Source organism: Phasianus colchicus, chromosome 2 (assembly GCF_987193195.1).
Source record: "Phasianus colchicus chromosome 2, bPhaCol1.hap1.1, whole genome shotgun sequence".
Taxonomy (NCBI): domain Eukaryota; kingdom Metazoa; phylum Chordata; class Aves; order Galliformes; family Phasianidae; genus Phasianus; species Phasianus colchicus.
The window spans coordinates 83,145,288-83,167,765 of NC_143437.1; the positions used below are offsets into that span (position 1 = coordinate 83,145,288).

The following is a 22,478-nucleotide window of genomic DNA, read 5'->3' on the forward strand; positions in this document are numbered from 1 at the left end:
GAATTAATTCAATTTCCATTTTTTGCTATAAATCTCTGCAGGTCATGTAAGCCTGTTCACAGCAGTGTAGGTGTTATTGAAGAGCAGTGTTATAAAAAAGAACTAAATTATAAATTCCTCCCATGTATATAATGATTCATTTTCTATGTGACTTCAGCAAAGAAAAATCTGGTTTGACTTTTTTTTAACATAAAAACATTTTATATCATATGTTATCTATATATTTCAGCACTAAGTACACACGAATTACAGTATAATCTTATCAGTCTGTAAATTTTAATTTGTTTTGATAGAGGTTTTATGTGGCTTGTCCTCTGATCTGATCTGATTCAAATCAGTCAAATCATTTTAGTTGTCTGCAAGGGATTTTGGAACGGGATTCTCATTCCATATAGTTATAATAAAAAAGAATATGATTCTGCAGCATCTTTCAATTTTGTATGCAAGACTAAAAAAAACAGAAGATTATGTAATGTGCTACTATATGGACCCCATTACATATAGCTCTTTATAAAAGTGGATTCTCCAGAATGTATTTATCATTTGAGTAACTTAATTAGCATTAATTCTTTCATTATATTTCACAAATGAAAGCATAGAAGCTAGCACAGAAAGTAAATTTTCTGAAGTTAATAGAACAAAGCCTTAGCTGGTATACTATACCTACATGAATAACTTTCATTAGTTTTCTGTTGTAATTACAGAAAAAAATCTATTATTTCCTCCATATTTTCCTGGTGAACAAAACACTGTGACTGTCAAGTAAGGAGACACTACAATTCATATTTCAAGAAGTGAACTCTGACTTATGGTATTCTAATTATTAGATTACCACATTCAGACATTTTGACCCGAGTTGTATACAGTCATCTTAAAGATAACTGCTTGTGGCAGTTCACGGTTTAGACAGGTGTACTCTTCGCTGGGTAAAAAAAACGGGCAAAGAACTGGTTGAACAGCTGGACCCAGAGAGTGGGGTGAATGGAGTTATATCCAAATGGTGACTAGTGGCTGAGGGAACCGGGATTATTTAGTCTGGAGAAGAGGAGGCTTAGGAGAGTTTTTATTGCTTTCTACAACTACATGAGAGGAGGCTATAGCAAGGTGGGGGTTGATCCCATCTCCCATGGGATCAACAGGATAGTAGCTAGTTACTAGCAACTAGGTAACGACCTAAAGACCAGGTGAGGTTCACACTGGCTACTAGGTAAAAAATACTCAGAGAGTTGAATGGACTGGAACAGGCTGCCCAGGAAGGTGGCGGAGTCAATGTCCCGGTTGATATTCAAGAAACACGTAGATGTGGCATTTAGGGACATGGCTTAAAGAATATGGTGGTGATAGGCTGATGGTTGGACTAGATGATATTAGAGCTCTTTTCAGTCTTAAAGATTCTATGATTCTATGATTTTTTTTGCAAAGTCTTGTAAGTCCAGGCCAAACAAAGAATAAGTGTAACACTTCATCATGGTAGTTTAGAAAAAGCAATAAAGAAAGACAAAGCTGATTTACATTCACTGTCAATTTTATCATGAGGCAATAAGATGCAGAAGTTATTTTGTTGGTATGTGTGCAAGCTACATTGTACAACAGCTAGATTTCACCCTGTAAGCAAATATGTGAGAAAATTACAATTAACCAGTAAACGTTTCTTTGCACTGAATGAATTCCTTTGCACACAATTTCTACATAATTGTAGCCAAATCTACTAGGGAAAATAGGGGGAAATGAATAAAAAGTTCTAGGAGATAATTAAAAAAAAATAATTTAAACATTTTAAATCCCCTTTTTAATGGAGAATGTTTTAATATAAGTATGGAGTGAATACTAAAGTTACATGTAAGTTAATACATTTCTCATTTCTCATATGTAGGTATTCATGGTTTTACATAACTTAAGGGTTGCAAATCACCAGAAGTGTAAATTTGTATGGCAATAGGAAAAAAATATAGAGCAGACCTTTCACTTACCCTAAAATAAGATTGCATTGTACTACTGCCAACTGTATATTCAGCAGGCACAAACTGCTATGAGTACACATATGGACAAATAAAAGGCTGTCATACTGTTATAACATCCTTCTGTAGCAACTGGCAGAAAAGAGCCCCAGAATCCTAAAAGCCTTTTCTTTACTTAGTGCTGTGAAATGTTATGTCGCATCACAAACAGCTATGGAGTGCATTGGCTGCCACTGATACTTTCCTACAGAGAGCACATGTGCTTGCATTATGTCTAGCATGCTCCAAAAAGAACAAACCAGCTGCATTGTTTTGCTAAATAGTCAATGATTACTGAAACCCCCATGTGAGGTGCTATCTCATTTCAGTGATCTCTGTGTTCACCGCACCTTCCACAACCTCGTGGTGGTGGTGTTTGCTGAGTGTTGCATGTGAGGGTAGTACTTGTCAAGATCAGTACCGTGTTACCAAGTATCCAGCTTCTTACTGAGTTATAAATTCTGCAGCCAGAGTCATGCATCCAAATGCTGGATCCACTAAGACAAAGGAATAACTTTCACCAGCAGATTTTCTGGTGTTCTAGAACTTCATGTGTTACGGTCATAGACTCATGCATTAGAGAATGCAACTAAGTTCAGAAGAGCTATTCAGACAGCCTACAAAACTGCCACACTATGTGATATCTTTTAAATGGAAATGTATCTATGCATATTCTTCAAACGCCTGGGTTTACATAGCCTTACCCAGACTTACACGAAATAAAACAAGGAAAGGAAAAACAAACAAGCAAACAGTGATAGTTATATGGCTAAGATTTAGGTGCAGTGTGCTCACAAACACATAGAAAGAACAGTAGAATTAAACACAGAGATGCCAGGACTCAGCTCTTCAGCCCATGGATATTTTCTTAAGCAGGATGGCAGAGTTGAAGCAGGAGAGGCTATGAGTAACACACACAGCACAGAGCTGGCAGATCAGGGGGCATGGGTTGCTTCTGGGAGGCTGAAAAGTGCACCTCAAGGATCTCCTATAAATCAAAAACTGAAAGGCTGGTCCTGAGGATGTAAGTGCTCTGATCAGTGGATTCTTTGCTGGTTGGGACTCTCACCACTGCCCCTCTCTTCCTTCTTTTCTTTTTAGAGAGGCAGGATGAAAAGGAGAAAAAAATTCAGAAACTGTTTTTAGATACAACCAAAAGCAATCGTGACACGGAGCTTGTTCAGGAAGTGTCTCGACAATGCTCTCAGAAATATGGTCTGATTTTGGGGTGATCTTGTATGAAGCCAGGAGTTTGACTTGATGATTCTTATAGATCCCTTCACACTTGAGATATTCCATGATCCTATGATTCTGTGAAAAGTCATCCCTAGAAGTTGATCAATTTCTTTTCTTTCTCTTGACAGACTGGAATTATTGTATCATGAACAGTTCCTGACACCAATGGCTCGTTCATGTCATGCAACACAAACCAGAAAAGGCGCAACTCTTTATTGCTTTTTTCTTTGGCTTGGTCAAGGAAATAAGTTGTTTCTCTTCAAATTGTCACTTACTAACATCCCAAATATTTTCTTCTACACTGAAAGGAAGAGAATTCAGTATCCTAAGAATTTATTAAAGGACAACATTTAGAAGTATACTGTCTGAAACAAATGGAATTTAGACTTTCAAGGAAAAACAAAAACCAAAAACCAAAATACCATATTTCATAGCACTGATTCTAGCATTTCAAATAGAGAAATTGGAATACTTAAGGAAATACCACAACTCATAAACAGACTGGTTGCAATTAACATGGACAGATGTGCTATATATATATATATATGTATAATATATATATGGGAGAATCAACTGTAACTACGTGACAAATAAGTGGATTTGAAATTCTTCTTTAGAGCACGTGACATGAAATTTATTCTTTAGTTGCACTGTCTCAATACTGTTCACGTGTTTGTCCAACTGCGTATGGAGAGGGTACAAGTTTGATAAGTGAAAAATCCTGTAAAACATCATCACGGGGAAAAAACACTCAACTTCATAGATTCAATGGACTAAAAGTGCTTGTGCCAAATATGGAGTTACCGAATAGTCATGGATGAGAAAGGCAAGAGGAGGGGTTTGAAGATCTGGTATGATCAAGAAGCTCCTAGACTCAGAACTCACTTTAGGGACAGATGATAAGAAATTGCTAATTAGTAGTCAATCTACTATCAAGCATGCCCAAAAAACAGGTAAACAAAGCTTCCCTCTCTGTTGGAGAAGTATTATGCTGACAAGATCAGTAGAGAAAACTACTGTTTACTGAATCTGAACTTACTGCTCATGCAAATGAAGACATGGCTATAAAAGTGGCAAAAACCATTAGAGGATACTGCTGGATGAAAAGCATTTAATTAAAAAAGATATTAGCATAGAGTTACTGCTTAGTTAGGAACCTTCAACTAAAACCAGAGTACTTTTGTTGGATTATTTCCAAAATGCTTGCCAAAATCTGGTTATGCAAAAATCACCCGGTTTGGAAGGACACAAGCACAGCACAGCTCTGTGGATCTGCAACACGGATGAGGACATCAATCTATCAAATCTGGTTGCCTGTTGTTGACACTGTCTAATTCCCAAGGCTTTAGAAGAAATGGAAAAATAAAAGCAAAACAAACCACCAAGAACACAATTGCATAGTTCGAGATTTATGAACGATAAATTCAGCATTATGGATTTTTCTTAATAAACATGCAGTATCAGAATATGAATTCTGACATATTCTGGAGTGAATACCAGTCAAATGCTACAGAATATAAAAAAAACCCACAACAGTCCAAAAAAAAAAAAAAAAAAAAAAAAAGATCATCCATTGACCCCACTGCTAATATGACCCTTTTCATAAGAGATAGAGGAAGAAAGTAGCATTTTGTTCTTGCTGTTTGCTCAGATAAGAGCAAATACATGTATACAACATATGATAATGACATCCATTCAGAATTTACAGATAGAAGATATTGCGAATATTTGATGGCTTGTATCAAATTTCAAAGCTATCATATTAGTCATCAGTGTACTGATTTGAACTAAGACTAAAGAACAAAAGCACTATCAAATTCACAGGCATACAGCTTCTAACAATGAAAAAGGTTCTGTAAAAATGAAACATAGATCATATACCTGGACAAGAAATACATATTTTTAAAAATTGTTACAGCAATCGCATAGGGATCATTTTTTGAAACATTTAATCTGTATTTAGCCAAAGTTCACCTTGACTTTAATGGGAGATTTACTGTGAAATATTAATGAAGTAATTGAAACTGTGTAAACTTGGATTTTTATCTAAAACACACTGATTTTACTATTTTACCTCTTTACAGAGCCATTTTCTGTTTTGCTGAAGAAGAAACACACTGAAAGGTAGCAGACAACTGCTATCAAGCTTTCACTACTTAGTATACAGCTATTTATTAAATTACACATGAACATTTGCTCCAACTAAAATGAAGATTGCTGTGGGTTTCACCATTGAAAATGATATTTCTCCCTGCAGGAACAGAAATGGGAGCTTTCCTTAGACACCTGTTTGATCAGTTACCCACTCGTCTGTTGCTCAGCAACTGCCATCACAGAACTACTGCTCTCAGACATCCTCATTTTAATCTTGAAAGGGCAGATTGAAACATCACTACATGAGTAATCTGTTCCTGGTGAGATTTTGTGTTACTTCAATATGTATAACCTCAAAAAGGAAGCCTTGTGACTGGAGAACCTAGTACTTCCAGTCAGCAGATGGACGATTTTACCCATCCCCACCAACCCTTTCACTGAGTGTGTACTTAAATATTATTAGGCATTATAAATATTTCAGCCATAGTCATAAAAGCAAACATCTGTCACTTACGTTCTTGAATCATCCCACAGCACACAATATGGATTCAACGTGCCCTGAAAAACAAACAAACACAGAAGTTGTCGATATTCAAAGAAATATATCATGCTTCACCTAAACATTTATTTGGATCTCTTTCTGTAAGATTGCCTTTATGTTCTGATGAATTGATGCCATTGGAATTGCAAAAGGTTATTTCTTTTGGAATATTTAAAACACTTTTAAACCTCTGAGTGTCACTGTATTCTCTCTTAGGTAAGGTAAGCCTAAAGTTGTCCATTTTGTAAGCGTCAATACAATTGAAATATGAGATAATTAATCTGTTGAAAGACAACTTGAATGAACGTTTGTGGGTGTGTTTAGAAGCAGAGCTACAGATCACAGTTATAGGGCACATGGATGTTAAAAACAGTAATAACTTCAAAAACACTAAGTAAATATTGAGCAATATTTCAGGTGACCCCTTGTCAAGTACTTTTGTCACTCCAGTATTAGCAGTGATTTTTGCTCAAAATCTTTTTCTTCAACTTCACAATCCCAGTTCCTATCTGTTTCTGCGTAGGAAACCCCTTGTTCCTCACGTTCCTATGGTCTGCTCAGGGTTCATGCCGTCCCCGCTGTGACCTGACCATCTCACCATGAGCACACCAATGTGATGTTAGGCAAAACAGTGTTTGTTGCAAGTGAAACAGCAACCTATATACTTTACATGCTTATCTACGTTCCTATGTCCATGTGCGTTTATTCACGTCTAGTGCATCTACGCTCCTAAGCACGCGTCACGTCTCTTATCACAGAGCAGGGGAGGTCCTGTCGCGTCACAGCCCGCCTCCTCATAAACGCCTACAACAACACCTATCTCTTTGAGTGAATAGCAGATATTCGAGTTGATTGGGAATTTAGGATCATTACACATCATTACATTCTGGGTAATGTTCTAATGTTTTAGGTAATTGAATTGTCTTTATTATTACTCATGAAGAGTTGGGACAAAATTAAAATTCACACTTTATCCCTAATCTTGAAAAACGTTCCTTTATCAAATCTTGATAAATGATCATGCATAACTATTATTTTTTTTATCAGTTATATTAATTTGTATCCTAAGTCTGGGGGGAAGAAATTCTTACAAACAGACATAGCTGTTAATTTTTTGAAAAGTACTCATAACTAAATTGTAGTATGACATTACACATCTGAGACCCAAAAGCAGGTATCATACAGTTTATGCTAGCTGGTCCCATAGTGTGAGAAGAAATAACACAACAAACAAACAAACAAACAAACAAACAAACAAACAAAAACTGAAAAAAAAAAAAGGACAAAAAAGACAGGACAAAAAAAGAGAAGTCTATTATTAAAAAACCTCAAAAACATAGGGAAATAGAAGTCATTGAAGAAAGCTGAAATAAACTCTGCTGATGTCAGACCACGTTTCGCTATATAAAATGCATTCAAATTTAAAAAAAAAAAAAAGAAAAAGAAAAAAGATTATGTTAGGCCACTGCAGTTATTAAACAGAACCATGAAAACAGGTTAAGTATTACTGTTGTCCTTTAATAAGGTTCTGTATGAGGATTTGCTCTGCCAGACATGGAAAACTAATTTCACTTTTGACACCCTGTTCAACTATCCTTCAAGCTCTGCAAGGACCATTCTAGGCTGTCTTCCTATTTTCTTTACCCTGAACCTGCTATTTCCTTTCATACACTCCTTTTGGGTCTGGCCTCCCAGCAAAGCCTTCTCACACTGCTGTCATTGAGCTACCTTTAACAGCCATACCTTTCTGCTAGGGCAGCAATCTTTCATCACAGATCTTGCCAGTTAATTACTTAGCTGAAGCTAAGGAAGCAGCTCCTGTGTCCATTAAGGTTTATGACTGCTGCAGTATTGATTTAAACACTTCAGTACAGGACTTGGATATGTCAAAAATAGACATATGTATGTGAGTGTGCATGCATATATAACTCTGCCTGGCATGTAAAACTGAACCTTTGAGATGTGATTGGCAACTTTGACAGCTATGCAGTACAATGCCAACTGTGTTTTGTAGCCAGAGCTTTCAGTCTCATTGAAAATTTCATTCCTACGCTACTGCTGGCTTGTTACTTTTGAGTCCTTGGAGAAAAATTCAGTGCTAGAAGAAGGTGAGAGTTCTTATTATCTCTGCAGCAAACAAGGCTTTTGTCAGAGTTGGGCAATTTTTAAAAGATAACTTTAGAGTCTCATTACTCAAAGTAGTGGAGAAATATTATCAAATTCATATTTAGATAACATGGTTCTTCTCTAAATAACACACTGAAACTCATATTTTCACTATCCTCAACTATTATATTTTAGTTTATTGCTTATATTCTAAAGGGCACATGAATCTGCAATTTACACTTCCTCCACATCCTCTCTTTCTATTATTCTACTGTCTACTGTTATAAAACAAAGCAACAGTAATAAATTTTGGAAACATGAATATTTTAATGCTATTTTGAATTAAAGACATTAATTGACTGCATTTGCCCATCTTTTTTTTTCATAATATCTTATCCACTTAATGCAATCTTGAATGGGGAGGTAAAACAACAAATGTGGGTATATTATATATATTGATAGGCAACTTTAGAGGATGCTTAAAAATTAGTCATTAAATCCATTTTAAAATGAACTACTCTGTATAATGAACAAAATTTCAAGAACAAAGATCTGAAAAGAAAAAAAAAAAAGAGGGCCATTCAAAAAAAAAAAAAAAATCAGATGAAAGAAAATGTCTGTATTTTATTTTCTGTTAAATAATTAGCCAATTTAATTGACATTGTGATTAATAACTGAGACAGTATAGTATATAATGTCCAAAGTCTAAGGATACAAAAATAATATTTTTATTTTTATTTTATTTTCTGTATCTGAAATACAATGTTTGCTCCATTGTGACATATCACAACCAGCTAAAGTCTAATTTTAATATAAGGGAAGGGAATAAACACCCAGAACAATATTTCTGTGTAGACACAGACTTAGTTTTCAAATGAAGTCACACAATGGAGACTATGCCCTGAAAAGAAGAATCACCAAATATTTAAAGACATTAAAATTGTATTATTAGTTTCCATTCTTAGAATCTGTAGATGAAAATTTTGTCATTGTATCTGCCCATTCAATCCAAGTGGATTGATACTCTACATAAATACACTATGCACACTTAAGGACTGGGAATTTGTTCCAAATATCTGATGTTTTTCTGGATCAAATTATAGAAAAAAAAAAAGAAGCCTAAGTTCAAAAGAATTGGCTCTGATATCTGTTGGCAATATTATTGACTTTTTACCTTGTCAAGACACATGCTTTTACGATACTCATTAATTTCTCTTACCAAAATGTTTACAAAGCTATGTGACAATTAGAGTCTATAAATTGACCTTTTGTAATAATGGAGTTTCATCTCATTTCCATGCTTTTGAAACTTGGAAAATCTTGCTCTATAACTTACTCAAAGTGATTCAGAACAAAACAAAACTAACACCAACTTATCTCCCTAGAATATCTTAAAATTAAACAACAGCAGAGAACCCTGAAAACAAAATTGCCACAATTCCTCATGAGCAATCTTATAATCTTACAGAGAGGTACTTTAAGTGGATGTCAGTTCTGCTTATGTTCCTTTTTTAATTTGCTGCTTGATATTGAGTAAAGTTTGCAGTAAATTTCACTGAGATGTTCTTGAATGTTTAAACCTGAAATAAGTTAATTTTGTCAGAAAACATAGATTATTTATTTATTTATTTATTTGTAGTTCCTACCACAACATATACACACTTTGGCTTATTTAGAATTGAATATACTCATGTAGTTATTATTAACTATTCCTGAAGAAAATCTTATGTCCCCTGCATTAGAGTTTTTCTGGTGAGTCATAATTACCATTGATGCCAAAACAATCAGTTTTTTCTAACCTAGAGTAAAATGTAAACTGAAGATCTAGGGTTCAAAGAGCATTCATCATACCTTTGCCCAGAAACATTAGTCCAAAATTGCTACTGAATGAACACTGGAAACGTCTGCAACTGATTTTTAACTGTGTGATCCCTAGGGAAACTGTTTATAACAAAAAAAAAATTTCATAGCTTTACAGTCCTTTGCATAACAGTACTATTTACTAAAGCTCTAGTAACACTGTGTCTTATGATGATCTCTTTATGATTTCATTTTAAGTAAATTCTAATACATTCTCAGTGATATAAATAGAGTTTATTTGCTATGCCTTCTCATAAACTACCGCTAACTTTGTTACAAAACGTTCTTTCCTTGATATTATAAGTGACAAAAATTTCCAGCAAAATACATATTTTATTCTCCCTCTGGCTGAGAGAGAACTGTCAAAAGCAAAAAGAGTAACTATTACTATTTTTTTCTTTAGAGTTAGACTTTTTCATATTCAAAGCATTTTTAACACTAAACTAGATGGAAATATTACAGAATTAAAAGTAATTGCACAAAAATCACAAGCTTTTGTAAGAGAAGCAAGGTAAATTGGAATGGGAATATTTTTTTCAGTCTGCTACAACAGGTTAGGTACTAACTGGCATTTCAGCATAAAATAATGAAAGCAAAGCAGTAAAGGCCTAAAGCACTATGTAGCTCTATGGCATTCACCGGGAACAAAAGATTAAGTATGTAGAGCAATACTAATTTTTCAATTTTTTATCCATCAAACCGGTTAATAGAGAGTTTTCCATAGAAACTGCTGTTTAGAGGAAAACCAAAAAACACACAGAACAAGGATTAATTTTCCTTTGCATACATATCTGCACAAAATGCATAAACTCCCTCTTCAAAGCAAGTTTGAATTTTAGCAATTATACTGGGTTTAATCTTTGATATTTAAGCCAATTCCATTTCTTTCATACAATCTGATACACACTCTTAGAAGATCATATCAACTGTCTTTGTACTTACATTAGACAGATGTGCCAGTTCTATCTCTAGGAAAGAATCCGTAGTTTTAGGCTCAGGTCGTATAGTAACAACAATAATTTTTGAATTAACAACTGTAAAATTCCTGGGGGAAAAAAAACAGACAAAACAAGCATATAAAAATTGAAGCTTTAACTTTATAATGCTAAATGAGATAGCTGGAATACATTCAAAGAAGCGTCTCATAGGTATTTTACATGACTTTAGTTGCCAAATATTCATGGAGAAAATGTATATTTTCAGAAATAGTAAAATCTGGGACTTGTTACCAACACAGTAAAGGTTGAAAAACAATGCTGGCAGAAATGGCAGACATTAAAGTATGACTGACTAATTTTTACTAATTAGAAGTATGCATCAATGACACAGACATTCTGTCAACTTGTGAGTGCATATCATTCACTTAACTCAAAGTAGACCAACTAGTTATACTTTACAAGAGACAGCCATTTTTTTTTTTTTTCTAAGAGCTGTGTTGGACTTCTTTACCACCTGTTAACTGTAAAATTTTGAAGATAGATGAGTGCAGTGGCAGAGCCTACAGCAATGCTGATTCTGCACTCATGAGAAAAACTATTTGTTTCCAACTGTGAAAAATCATTGATTTGGTATATGAGTGGGCAACTTCATCATCTAAATATATTTAAATAATAATCTTCAGTTTTCTTCTGACTGAAATCCCACTAAAATAAAATAAAATAAAATAAAATCAGTCCTTCCTGGATAAGTCAGATTAGAACTAGTTTCATGTTACATTATCAGTTTATTCAAAATAATATTTTTATGTTAATTTTCCTAATTCATAACGTACCTCACTTTTTACTTAAAACATGGATGGGAATGGCTTTTAGCTACCTATCAGGGACAAATCTAGGAATTGTCAAGGTTATGCTAATACAGGTATAAAGATATGGTGATATAATGTTCATGTTCCTTTTAAACCCCTCAAGGCTTAAAACAACTGCCATTTATCAGACTCTTTATGGTGTTCCCTTTGAATATAATGCTGCATTCAATAGAGATGCACAGAAAGAAGAATAAAACACTACAGAAAGGCATATTCACAGACAGATGTTATCAAAGAACAAACTAGGTATTTTAGATGTAACTGTAAGTCACTATCAATATTTTTATACTTTTTTTTTTTTTTAATTACTTATTTTCCCTAGAGAAAGGGTATTTTAGAGAGGATTCCATACTGCTGGATAACTGAAACTGGAATTGTCATGTCTACAGAAATAGAAGCTTAACTCAGCAGACAGTTAGCACAAGGAGTGAAATGATTCTTCTGGGAAAAGGTATGAATTCTAGTCAAACTTTACTCAGCTAAATCAAATAATGGAAATATAATGGATGTCATTTTCTACTTTCTTTAATTCCTATATCTTCACATTGGTTGCACTGTAAGAAGGCACGTAGTATTGACAAAAAATATATCTCTCTAGCAGACTAAGATTTAATGTTTGGCAAACTTTCAGAGCATTCTGTACAGCTGCAGTAACGGTTGCGCTTTAACATACATACAGCAGCTGCATACCTATAAAAATTCCCAAGAAAAGAATAATTAAGAACAACAACAACAAAAAATTCCACATAAATACAAAATTGATTTTCTCTAACAGACCATGACATGTGGCAGTAAGGTTTATTAGACATTAAAAGATTTTGTCCATTTTGGAAATTCACATAAGCTAGAATAAATACTAATATCAAGTAATTGGTTCATGGTCAAACTTTGCTATTGATAAATGTTTCCTTGCTATATCTAGTTTTGTTATGGTTCTTATGGTTCTAGGGTGGGATCCAAAAGACCATTTTAGATGCAAAGTGTAGTCTAGGAACATTAAATTTGCCTTGATCTCATTAAAAACCCTACCTAACCATTTAGGTTCTCAAAAATCCCTGCAAGTTTGTTTCATCAGAAAATACATACAACTAGCTATATTGCTATGAAGTCTGCTTCACTCACTGCACTTTTGCCTGGGCTGAAAGCCTCATCTTATATCTCATATTATCTGTTTAGTTTGTCCCTGGGAGAATGTGATCTAGCAAGTCTATGCTAAACCCATATAACACATGAAATGATACTGAATTCAGCTCAAAGCATTTCAGTCACAACAATTTATCTCAAAACCACTAGTGCACTGCCAGTGGTATTTTTGTTGAACACTATTTTTTACAAACTGCTTCGTGCTGAGAAAAATTACTCTGAAATTTAAATAATCATATTGTACAAAACTTCCTGAGAGGTGCAATATGGGGGTCTCAATCCCTCTCTTGTTGGGAATGGCATAGAATCTATTTCACACTTCCTGAGCAAGTACAATATGGGGACTGACCTCACTACTGTCTTTTTCTCCTTCATCAAAGAAATCTATCTGCAATGTGAAACGAACTTAAACAGGATGGTGTCCTGTTGGCTCTCCAGAAAGGCACACATCAGGGGGAAGTTTTGAAATTTATTACTGAGAAAATATATTAAATTTGACAGGAACTATAGTTGAGTAAATCCTTGAAGTTTCATGATAACAAAGATTATCTTGAGCAAAGTCTTAGGAAGTACTTCCAAAGCTGCCTCCCTTGTGTTTTTCATATCTGAATTAATAACAATATTAATAAAATTTTATTACTTAGCTGTTTTTCTGTCAGGGTATATATCCTGAGGGTGTTTTTTATATCGGGGTATTCTATGTGACAGTGATATGAAATTCAAATTTTCTTTTCTTTTAGGAATGACTCTGTGCTGCCCAAGAAAAATGAACTTATGAATAAGGTATGTTGCTTTCTCATCACAATATGAAGGAAATTATAGTTCATTGTGTGAATATTATATTTATTACAGAAATAATACAGATTCTATAGCAGTAATGCTACGCAGTAAATTCTTTTTGAGGTATTCCGTAGGTCCAGTACAATGGCTGACATAAGAAAGTGTAAAGGCCTTTTTAAATGTACAGCATTGAAAGGAGGATGTTAGGATTGATGGTTCATGTGCGGAAACAGAACATTTCAGTGAATTATAGCAGGAAAAGTAAGGTGGTTGTATAAGTGTCAGGAAAAAGTTTTACTACAGTAGATTCATTGATCATTTATTTGCTCTTATTTCTAGGAAGAAAAGTAAAAAGCTATCTTACTTTATAGCAATATCCAATATATTCTTTAGAGTGCTCAAGAAAAGAATTATAACTACAGTGATTATATTTTTGCATATTTTATTGGGAATCAATTTTTTTTTAATCTAACAATGTTATTTACATGTTTGGGGATGCAAATATATGGAAATAACAGGTAGCTCATTATACTCAAAATATTCAATATTTCAATATCAAGAAAATATCTGTATTACATTACAATAAGAGAGCAACACAGTAACGTATATTAGGAAGTAGAAAAAGATGCAGTTTGTTATTTGTGCATGAAAAGAAAATAATAATTATATTTTTGTTACGAAGAATAAAGTATTTTTCCTTCTCTTTTCTAGCCTTCTGTGTTAAATAGTCCTAGCAAAATTCTTTTAATAATCTATATATACCACTTGAATTAATGACATTTCCAAAAAAGTTTTAGATTAATATAATTGTCAAGTTCTCATCACATACTGTGTATACAAGGCTTATTGTTAACAGATTCCATGCCAGTCAAAACAAGAAAAATCAAGTCCATATGCTGAAACAGTTGATTTTGGAGCTTCTGAAATATATTTTATAGCACATCTCAGATAATGTAATCTTAATTTTATTCACAGAACACCCGTTATGTATCAGATGGGATCTCTGTGGATAGGTGCTTCAAAAGATTTCCTCTAAAGATATATAGTGATATTCCGATATGTTTATTTTATTTTATTTACTTATTAAGTAGAAAAATTCCTTCAAAAATGCATTCACTTTCACTCTTCAAAGTCCTGGTATTAATCAACACATGGGAATAGGCCACCTTTAATATTCTGAATACTATGTAAAGTAGATTTAATTCCATCAAACATTTACTTTATTCCCAGCCTAACTCCTCTTAAAAGAGATTGAAATCCCTCTTAAAAGAGACTAGTGCTATTGCTTTCTGGATGTTTAACTGCAGCCAGTAGAAGTCACCTTTTCTATCATGTTCTTAAGGTGTACGGTGTAAGATTGTACTATGGCCCTTGAACTCAAACACAAGCCCATATTACTTATCTTGGTTCACTTTTCTGTCTATCTTCATTTCCAGCATTAGCAAATTAATTGCCATTTTACTTAGAGCATTATCACATGTCCAAAATGGCTTTTTGTTGTTGTTCTTGTTGTTTTTTAATTTACACATTGTGCACAGCTATCATATTTCTAGGCATCATGCAAAACCAAAACAAAACAAAATAAAAAAAAACAGATGATGTTAACTCCCTTCAAATTTGTTTGCTCTATACATAGTGCTACTGAAGTATTTCACTATCTTCAGCATTAATATAGTTACCATATTACATTTATTGAGATTAAATAAGATTAATATAAGTAATAATAAATGTTGGATAATATCTTTCATTTCAAAACATAAGCAAAAAGTAATAATACTTTTCCAAACACAGATGTGTGGATGTGGATTGTATGGCAGCCTTTACTTCATACATGTTCTTGAATAAGTGTAAAATGATAAAGCACCCTATCATAAAGATTCCTAAAAAACCTGCATTGTAATCCTATTTTTTTTTCTGAAAAGACTAATGGTTCGACAAATTCAGCACTGAATATGGTTGCCACTTTTTTTTCCAGTTCAGAGTTATGTTTGAACAAATACTAAAATGGTTTGAATGCATCAAAATGCATCGGAATTGTGCAGTCCATGAGGTACTATTTTAAGGTCATAAGATCAAATTTTGAATATGATTACTATGGGCAAAGTAATCCACTATGATACTTCTCCTGATGAGGTAAGAGATGTAAACTGCAAAAGTTTTACTGTAATTTCATTATAAATATTAAAGAAGTAGAGGGAAGTACTGAGGTGCTATACTCCTAAAAAAAGATGAGATTCCGGGTACCCAGGGTGTTGATTTTTTTTTTTTTTACATTATAGATTAATCATGACTTTTATTTCTTATTCATGCACATAAGAGAAAGTAATAGTGCTCATTTCCTTTTCTTGGGCAACTGAGAATTGGATTCAAATAATACTGAACATATTCAGAGGCAAAGTGGGATATCTTCATATTTGAATTTCTAAAGACTTCATTTATGAATATATACACTTAGATTATTAGATTCTTTTGCTTTAGAAGCTCACAAAGCCTCTCTATGAACTGAATTGTACAGGGAAACGATCAATTTTGCTGTAGAAATCAGCAACCAGATGAAAGTAGAACAGATAAAAGCAAATTAGGAACTGCAGTGAACTTTTACACAGCCCAGAGTACTTAAGTTGCTGTAATTTTATGTCCCTGTTCCTTCCGCTTGGGGTGCTACTGATTCTAGTGAAAATACAGTAAGGCTTAAAATCTCAATTTTCTTATGGATGAAATAAATGCAAGGAATAGCTCTTCATATAAGCAAATATATAGTATCTGAAAGTTCACACTCATTTCCTTTAAATCAAAATCATTGGCCTTTGTATTCTGAAAAAGCATGATTGTGGTTTAGAGTTTACACTGCAAAGGTCTGAAAGGTGCTTGGGTACATGGCCATCTCACTGCTTTTTTAGGACTGGCAGAATTTCTCCAAAGTCTGCCAGAAAGGGCTAAATGTGATAGCCATTTGGTTTTGTTTTTCTAATATGGGGCTAATTTCAGGGACTGGCACAGCAAATGAAAAGTGCTTACTGATATTTCAGAAATGGATGAGCTGTCACTGTGCCCTAGGCATAAATAGCTCTTGCCAGCACTCCCAGGCTGCCAGGTGTCCTGCCAGGACACCACTCTTCACACTGTACTCTGCTGCAGGGAGATTTCTATCCCTAACATTACAGCCATTCAGTGCACAGCACACTGCAGCCTTACTGCTAAGTTGTGTTGTTCTTTGTTTGTTTGATTGTTTATTTTATCTTAGTACTTTTTTTGACAAATTACATTCAAGACAACACTTTTGGTTTTCCAACCCTTGTTTCAACTCCTGAAGTTTTGATAAAATAGAATAGGAAAAGGTAATCCAATGGTTTTCTAATTATTATCCTTTCTATTGTGACTTCATTAACACTTGCTATAGTGTGACAAATTATAAAATTTTACTGTCAAAAAGAAATTAGTAGACCAGTGAAGCACACAAGTAGTAACCAGATTAACAGTAGCGTGAAGTACAAGTATATGTGGCCTGAGCCACATATTGAAGGGAATGTTTCCTTTTTAAGCTTAAAGTAGATTAAATAAAACAGAAATGAATACACTTTGTTAAAAAACCTATCTCTATAATACAAACAACCAATACAAATATCCATGAAGGAAACATAATATTTACATATATATTTCAAATAATTATAGAAAAAAAAACAACCATTATACCTTTGAACAAATGGTCATGGCTGTTTGCATTTATCCAGAAATGTAATGTAGTTATGCTAATTAATATTGCATTTATGGTTACATATGGTTACATTTTGCTTACCTCAAAGTTGGCAAAATGAGTTCTAAATTTTTGTACAGCACTGCTCCAAGTACAAATACAGTTGATTCATCTAGTTCTAAAAAGGGTAAGGAAAGAAAAAAGATTTTAAAATACTTTTTCCCAAGCCTTGATGAGCATAAAAAACGTCCTGAATATCATTTATCTTTCCAGTAAAAATTGTATTTTAAATAAACTACTATAAATTTGAATTATATACTAGAATCCTTTCATAAAGATGTTACACTGTCAGAAATATATCAAAAGATTTAAACACTGAAAATCACATTTTCAAAAATCTATCACTGTGTACTGACATCCATGCTAGTTCATCTACTTTTATAAGCGTCCTCAAAGGTTGTCTTTAACATTTAATATGTAGCACGTAAATTTTCTAAAGTCAAAGGTATGCACTGCAATGGCTTTTGTAAGTCACATTAGAAGCCTGGGTAATTCGTCTGCTAACCATTATTTAGTAAAAGTTATGTCATCTGTTGGAATGGTCCAGACTGCTGGGATGGAACAGAATCAGAAGGCTCGGAAGTGCTGTACTTCAGGCCTCTTTGAGCTATGACAAGTACGATCCAATCTCTTGGATTTCTTCAGCACTTTCTGTTCGGATTAAGAAATTAAATTCCATCCTTTCCCTCTGGAATAAGATGTTTCTCTTATAAATCAACTTCCTTATTATACAGGAGTCCTATGAGACAAAGACCCTGAGTTTCCTTGTGGAAGTCAACACAAAATTAACATGCTGATATGCTTCTTTACCTGTTGACATAGGGGTGAATATATTTTTTGGAATGACAACCCTATCTTCTGAGTTTCGTGCCCAATCAACCATTCCTTTTCTTCCTTTCATGGGGAAATTGATGTCAGTTAGAACAGATGCAGCAGGAAGCTTCTGAATGCTAGCCACTAGAAGATGGAGAAATAAAAAAATCAAATAAAATTGTTTCATACTTTAAAGTATCAAATAGTGATAATAGTAAAACAATAAGAATATTCAATAATACATTTCAAGTAAAGTAGGAATTTGTTGGACATTAACCATCATTGAAAATGTCATTTTCTGTATAGTATGCAGTTCTATTACAGATTAATTATCATAGAATCATAGAATCATGCAATTTGTATGGGACTCTTATGGGTATCTACTCCAACTCCCCTGCAACAAACAGGGACACCTATAGCTAGATCAGGTTGCTTAGAGCCCCCTCCAGTCAGACCTTGAATGCCTCCAGGGTTGGGTATCTACTACCTCTCTAGGTAACATGTGTCACTACCCTCATTGTAGAAAACATTTTCCTTATATCCAAACTCTTTTCTTTGAAACCATTTCCCTTTGTCCTGTCACAACAGACCCTGCTAGAGTCTATCCCCTTCTTTCTTATAGCCTCCCTTTGGGTATTGAAAGGCTGCTCTCAGGTCTCTTTGACATAATTATGTTGCATTGATAATATTACTTGTCAGCTAGATTCTTCTCTTAACAGGGGGTATTAAATGTACTTGCTCCTACTCTGGAATTCACGCTAGGACACAGTTGTATCTGCAGAGTAAGTTCTAAAATGATTAAATGTGACAGTAAAAGCAGGATGATGCTGCAAATTGCTTTGGGAAACAAATCTTCTAGATGCAGGATAATGAAGCAATAACAGAGCCTTTATTCCCTTTACAGGCACAATTTCAAGACAGACCCATTAAGGAGAGCCACATATTAGACCTCATTGTTTCCACATAAATGAGAATATTGCAGTAAAGGACTTGATTTCTTTTCCTTAAAAGAACAATTCCCATTCTGAATTCTTAATTATATTTTTTTCATCAAAGAATCCAAACTTCCAAACAACAGTACTATCATATTTGTAACAGACACAGAAAGACAGAAGAAAGGTATTAAATCATATAATGGGCAATTTGGAATTTTATTTACTCATTCTCATTTTCCTTGCTTTCTAACTCAACTATTATCTGGAAATCACTTTTAGCTTTGCTGTGAAATCTAAGTATAGATTCCATGGCAACACTGCCAGTGTCTAGCAAGACTCCAACTATTTTTAAGGAACTGACAGGCCTGAATGACTTTTTGTGCACTGAGAGATGACAAACAACACCTTTGGAGTCCTAGCCTTTTCTTAATGTAAACCATGTTGATAATAATTTCCTGTGCAATGCTCATCCTAATCAATTTATGATGAGGCTAATATAGTTGGAAGAGTTTGGACATCGGAACTGTACTTTGATCTGTGTAACGATTTTTCTCCCAGGACTACACAAGGGGATTAACTTTAAAGACAATAGGGACAACTGTGAAAGCAAGCAGAAGAGCAAAATTAAAGTAGAAAACCATTAGGTGTCTCAGCAGTGGATTTTATTTGAAAGGAAACTGTAATTCATATCCAAGAAAAGAGCAAAATTAAGATGTTAACAATATTAACTCTGCAAACGTATTTCTTGGTAACTGAATCTTAGTTTCAAATTAAACTGGTTATGCATTACAGAATACCATCAGTGAGGTGGTACTTAAAGTTATTTCAGGCTTTCCATTATAAAACTATCATCTGAGCTTTACAACACTTGGTACAATGCCTGCTGGGCTGAAATTGGCAAATACATTCTCTGCTCTCAAGGGATGCTTAGTCTTCTGAAATTTCAGGTGTTGTGTGAAGGGAGAAGAGATCAGGTGTTTCCAAATTACTGGGGCATAAAATGGAGTGCATGTTTTCACACACAACCAATGGATATACAGAATCTATTAACATTGTAAAAGTGGATTTTTTCCATGGTTCCTAAAATATAATCAGACATTTATTTTATTTTCCACATAAATAAAATTAAACTCACAGTTTTTGAGCTTTCAAAATTAAATAAAGCCTATATAGGACAACATATGTATAATATTTGCACACTCTTTAACTGTATATTTACCTATCTGGCTATTTAATTAGCTAGTAAAGCCTCAATATTTCATCCACATTTCAGATGACAGTTCTTTTTACTGAAATAGGAAATCAATGTTATTCAATGGAATTCACTTTGTACAATGGAATACAACTTTAGAACTGGATAAATGGTAAGAGTTCAAGACAGTACCTCTCTGGACTCTGTCTACTTATTTTAAAGAGGCACCTTCATTTTGGTTCCTAAGTACTCAGAACCAAAGATTCCCAAATATTTGTTGATAATTAAGTGATACGCACTACCTAAGCATTTGACTTATGACTTATATGACATAAATATGTATATATATTTTTTTCATATTTCAGATAAGTATTACTTCTGCTCACAGTCAGAAAACAGCTAAATAAAAGTGTCTTTATTTTCACAGAGGATACCACCATAATATCTTGAACATTTTGGCTTTTTTTTTTTTTTTTTTTTTTGTATAGTTTTGTGTAGAGACTGTAGTTAGCACACAAAACAATAACTGAAACTGATTTAACAAAATGCTTGCTTTCCATCCTGCAAAGACTGCCTTGAGAGATCCACATAAGATTACCAGGTTATTCTTTAGCCACTTTGCTGAACGATTCTAAGAGTGTGTGCCTAATAATTTTAAATATGACACTGAACTTTGAAAGATAATTTAGTGGACTGCTAAGTAGAGGCAACTAATTCAGCCCATGTTACCGTGACCCAGGAGAATACATGAAAAAATCAAAATCTCATCTGAAAGAGATCTTGAAGCGTGACCTATGAATCTGCATTTCCACTGTATAAAGTGACTTTGCTGTTCTCAAACTCAGTCTAAACAGCATGAAGGACTTCTTTACAGTGTGGTGACAGAAGACTGGCACAGATTGCACAGAGAGGCTGTGAAGTTTACTTCTTGGAGATCTCCAAAAGTTGCCTGGCCATGGTCCTGGGCCCCCTGCTCTGGGTGTCCCTGCATGAACAGGCATTGGGCCAGATGGACCCATAAATTCTTCCAAACTTAACCAGTCTGTGATTCTCTAACTCAGTTTTAATCTGCAGTATGAAAATAATTATTTACTTTGTTAAGAACATGAAAATCAGCAAGCCTTCTAGAGGGGAATGCATGTAATTCAGGTGCCAAGTCATTTACATGTCAGCAGCGAAAATGTCAGTTTGTTCTACAAATGTCGTACATAGACATTAAGACAGAATGACATGTCATTCATTTTACACTTCATTGTACTCATTTTATGTTAGGCTTGTATTAGAAAAGTCTGTTTGAAGTACTGGACTTTGAATGATTCAGTTCTGCAACAAGCAAACAAGCACATTACTTCTCATTTTTAGGAAAACAAAAGTAACATTTATTTTCTAAGATTACCTTAACAAAACATCATGTCCTGAATGTAAGAGACAGAATGCTAACTCATCAGGACATTTTCAGGCACTGAAATTTTAGCTTGTTTATGCAACATGGAATTTGTATACTTGTGGAAGTAATTCGAATATTAGCAGAATTAAGTATTAAATTGGAAAATAAAATTAAAAAGAGGAGAGAAAACAAAGAAGAAAATGAACTAAGCAGAAGATGAAGAAAATTTACATTTTCATCTGAGAAAAAGGAATTTAAATATCAAAATATCCCACGTACATCATCTACAGCATACATTATTCTCTCATCCAAAAACATATTTCAGTTATTGATGTAACTTGTATTAAATCTGGTACTGCACTGCAATACTGAAAATTCTTGTTAGTTTATTTATACTGTGGCATGTCCTATTATTTTCCAGATACTGCTCTCAAAACAAACAAACAAACAAAATACAGTCAAGAGCTTACACTGGTTTGGAGAAATTCTTTACTTTTGAATTAACTTTAGCTTGAAATATCAAGAAATAAAGAAAAAAAAAGCCACCCACAGGGCTTTTGGTGGGGGAAGATTTAGAAACAGAGGGTTTTCATGTAGAGAAATATATTTAAGGGCAGAAAAATATTATTTTAATTTCTGAATAGTCTCTCTTATTTTGGCCCTTATATACCTTCAACTACAATTCTCATATGATTTCTTAAGGTAAGAAAAGATTGCAGAAAATAGGAATTTAATAATGAATTTGTCTGTATTCATTAAATGAAGAATTTAGAGAGTAGAATATAGTCTTCTTTCAAGAAACAACATCACCTTACTACTGAATACACCTACCA

General features: G+C 33.9%; 1 protein-coding gene across 4 annotated transcripts in view; it reads right to left on the reverse strand.

Moving 5' to 3' along the window:
• ADGRB3 (adhesion G protein-coupled receptor B3) overlaps window positions 1–22,478 on the reverse strand; it is a 453,302-nt gene that overhangs the window by 171,872 nt on the left and 258,952 nt on the right. For all 4 annotated transcript variants that reach the window (XM_090136206.1, XM_031610999.2, XM_090136205.1 and 1 more), the window contains 4 exons: window positions 18,129–18,275; window positions 17,361–17,436; window positions 10,777–10,879; window positions 5,842–5,885 (listed from right to left, as the gene is read on the reverse strand). In XM_090136206.1, coding sequence (XP_089992332.1) covers window positions 5,842–5,885; window positions 10,777–10,879; window positions 17,361–17,436; window positions 18,129–18,275 — 370 coding nt within the window. The remainder of the gene's footprint in view (window positions 1–5,841; window positions 5,886–10,776; window positions 10,880–17,360; window positions 17,437–18,128; window positions 18,276–22,478) is intronic.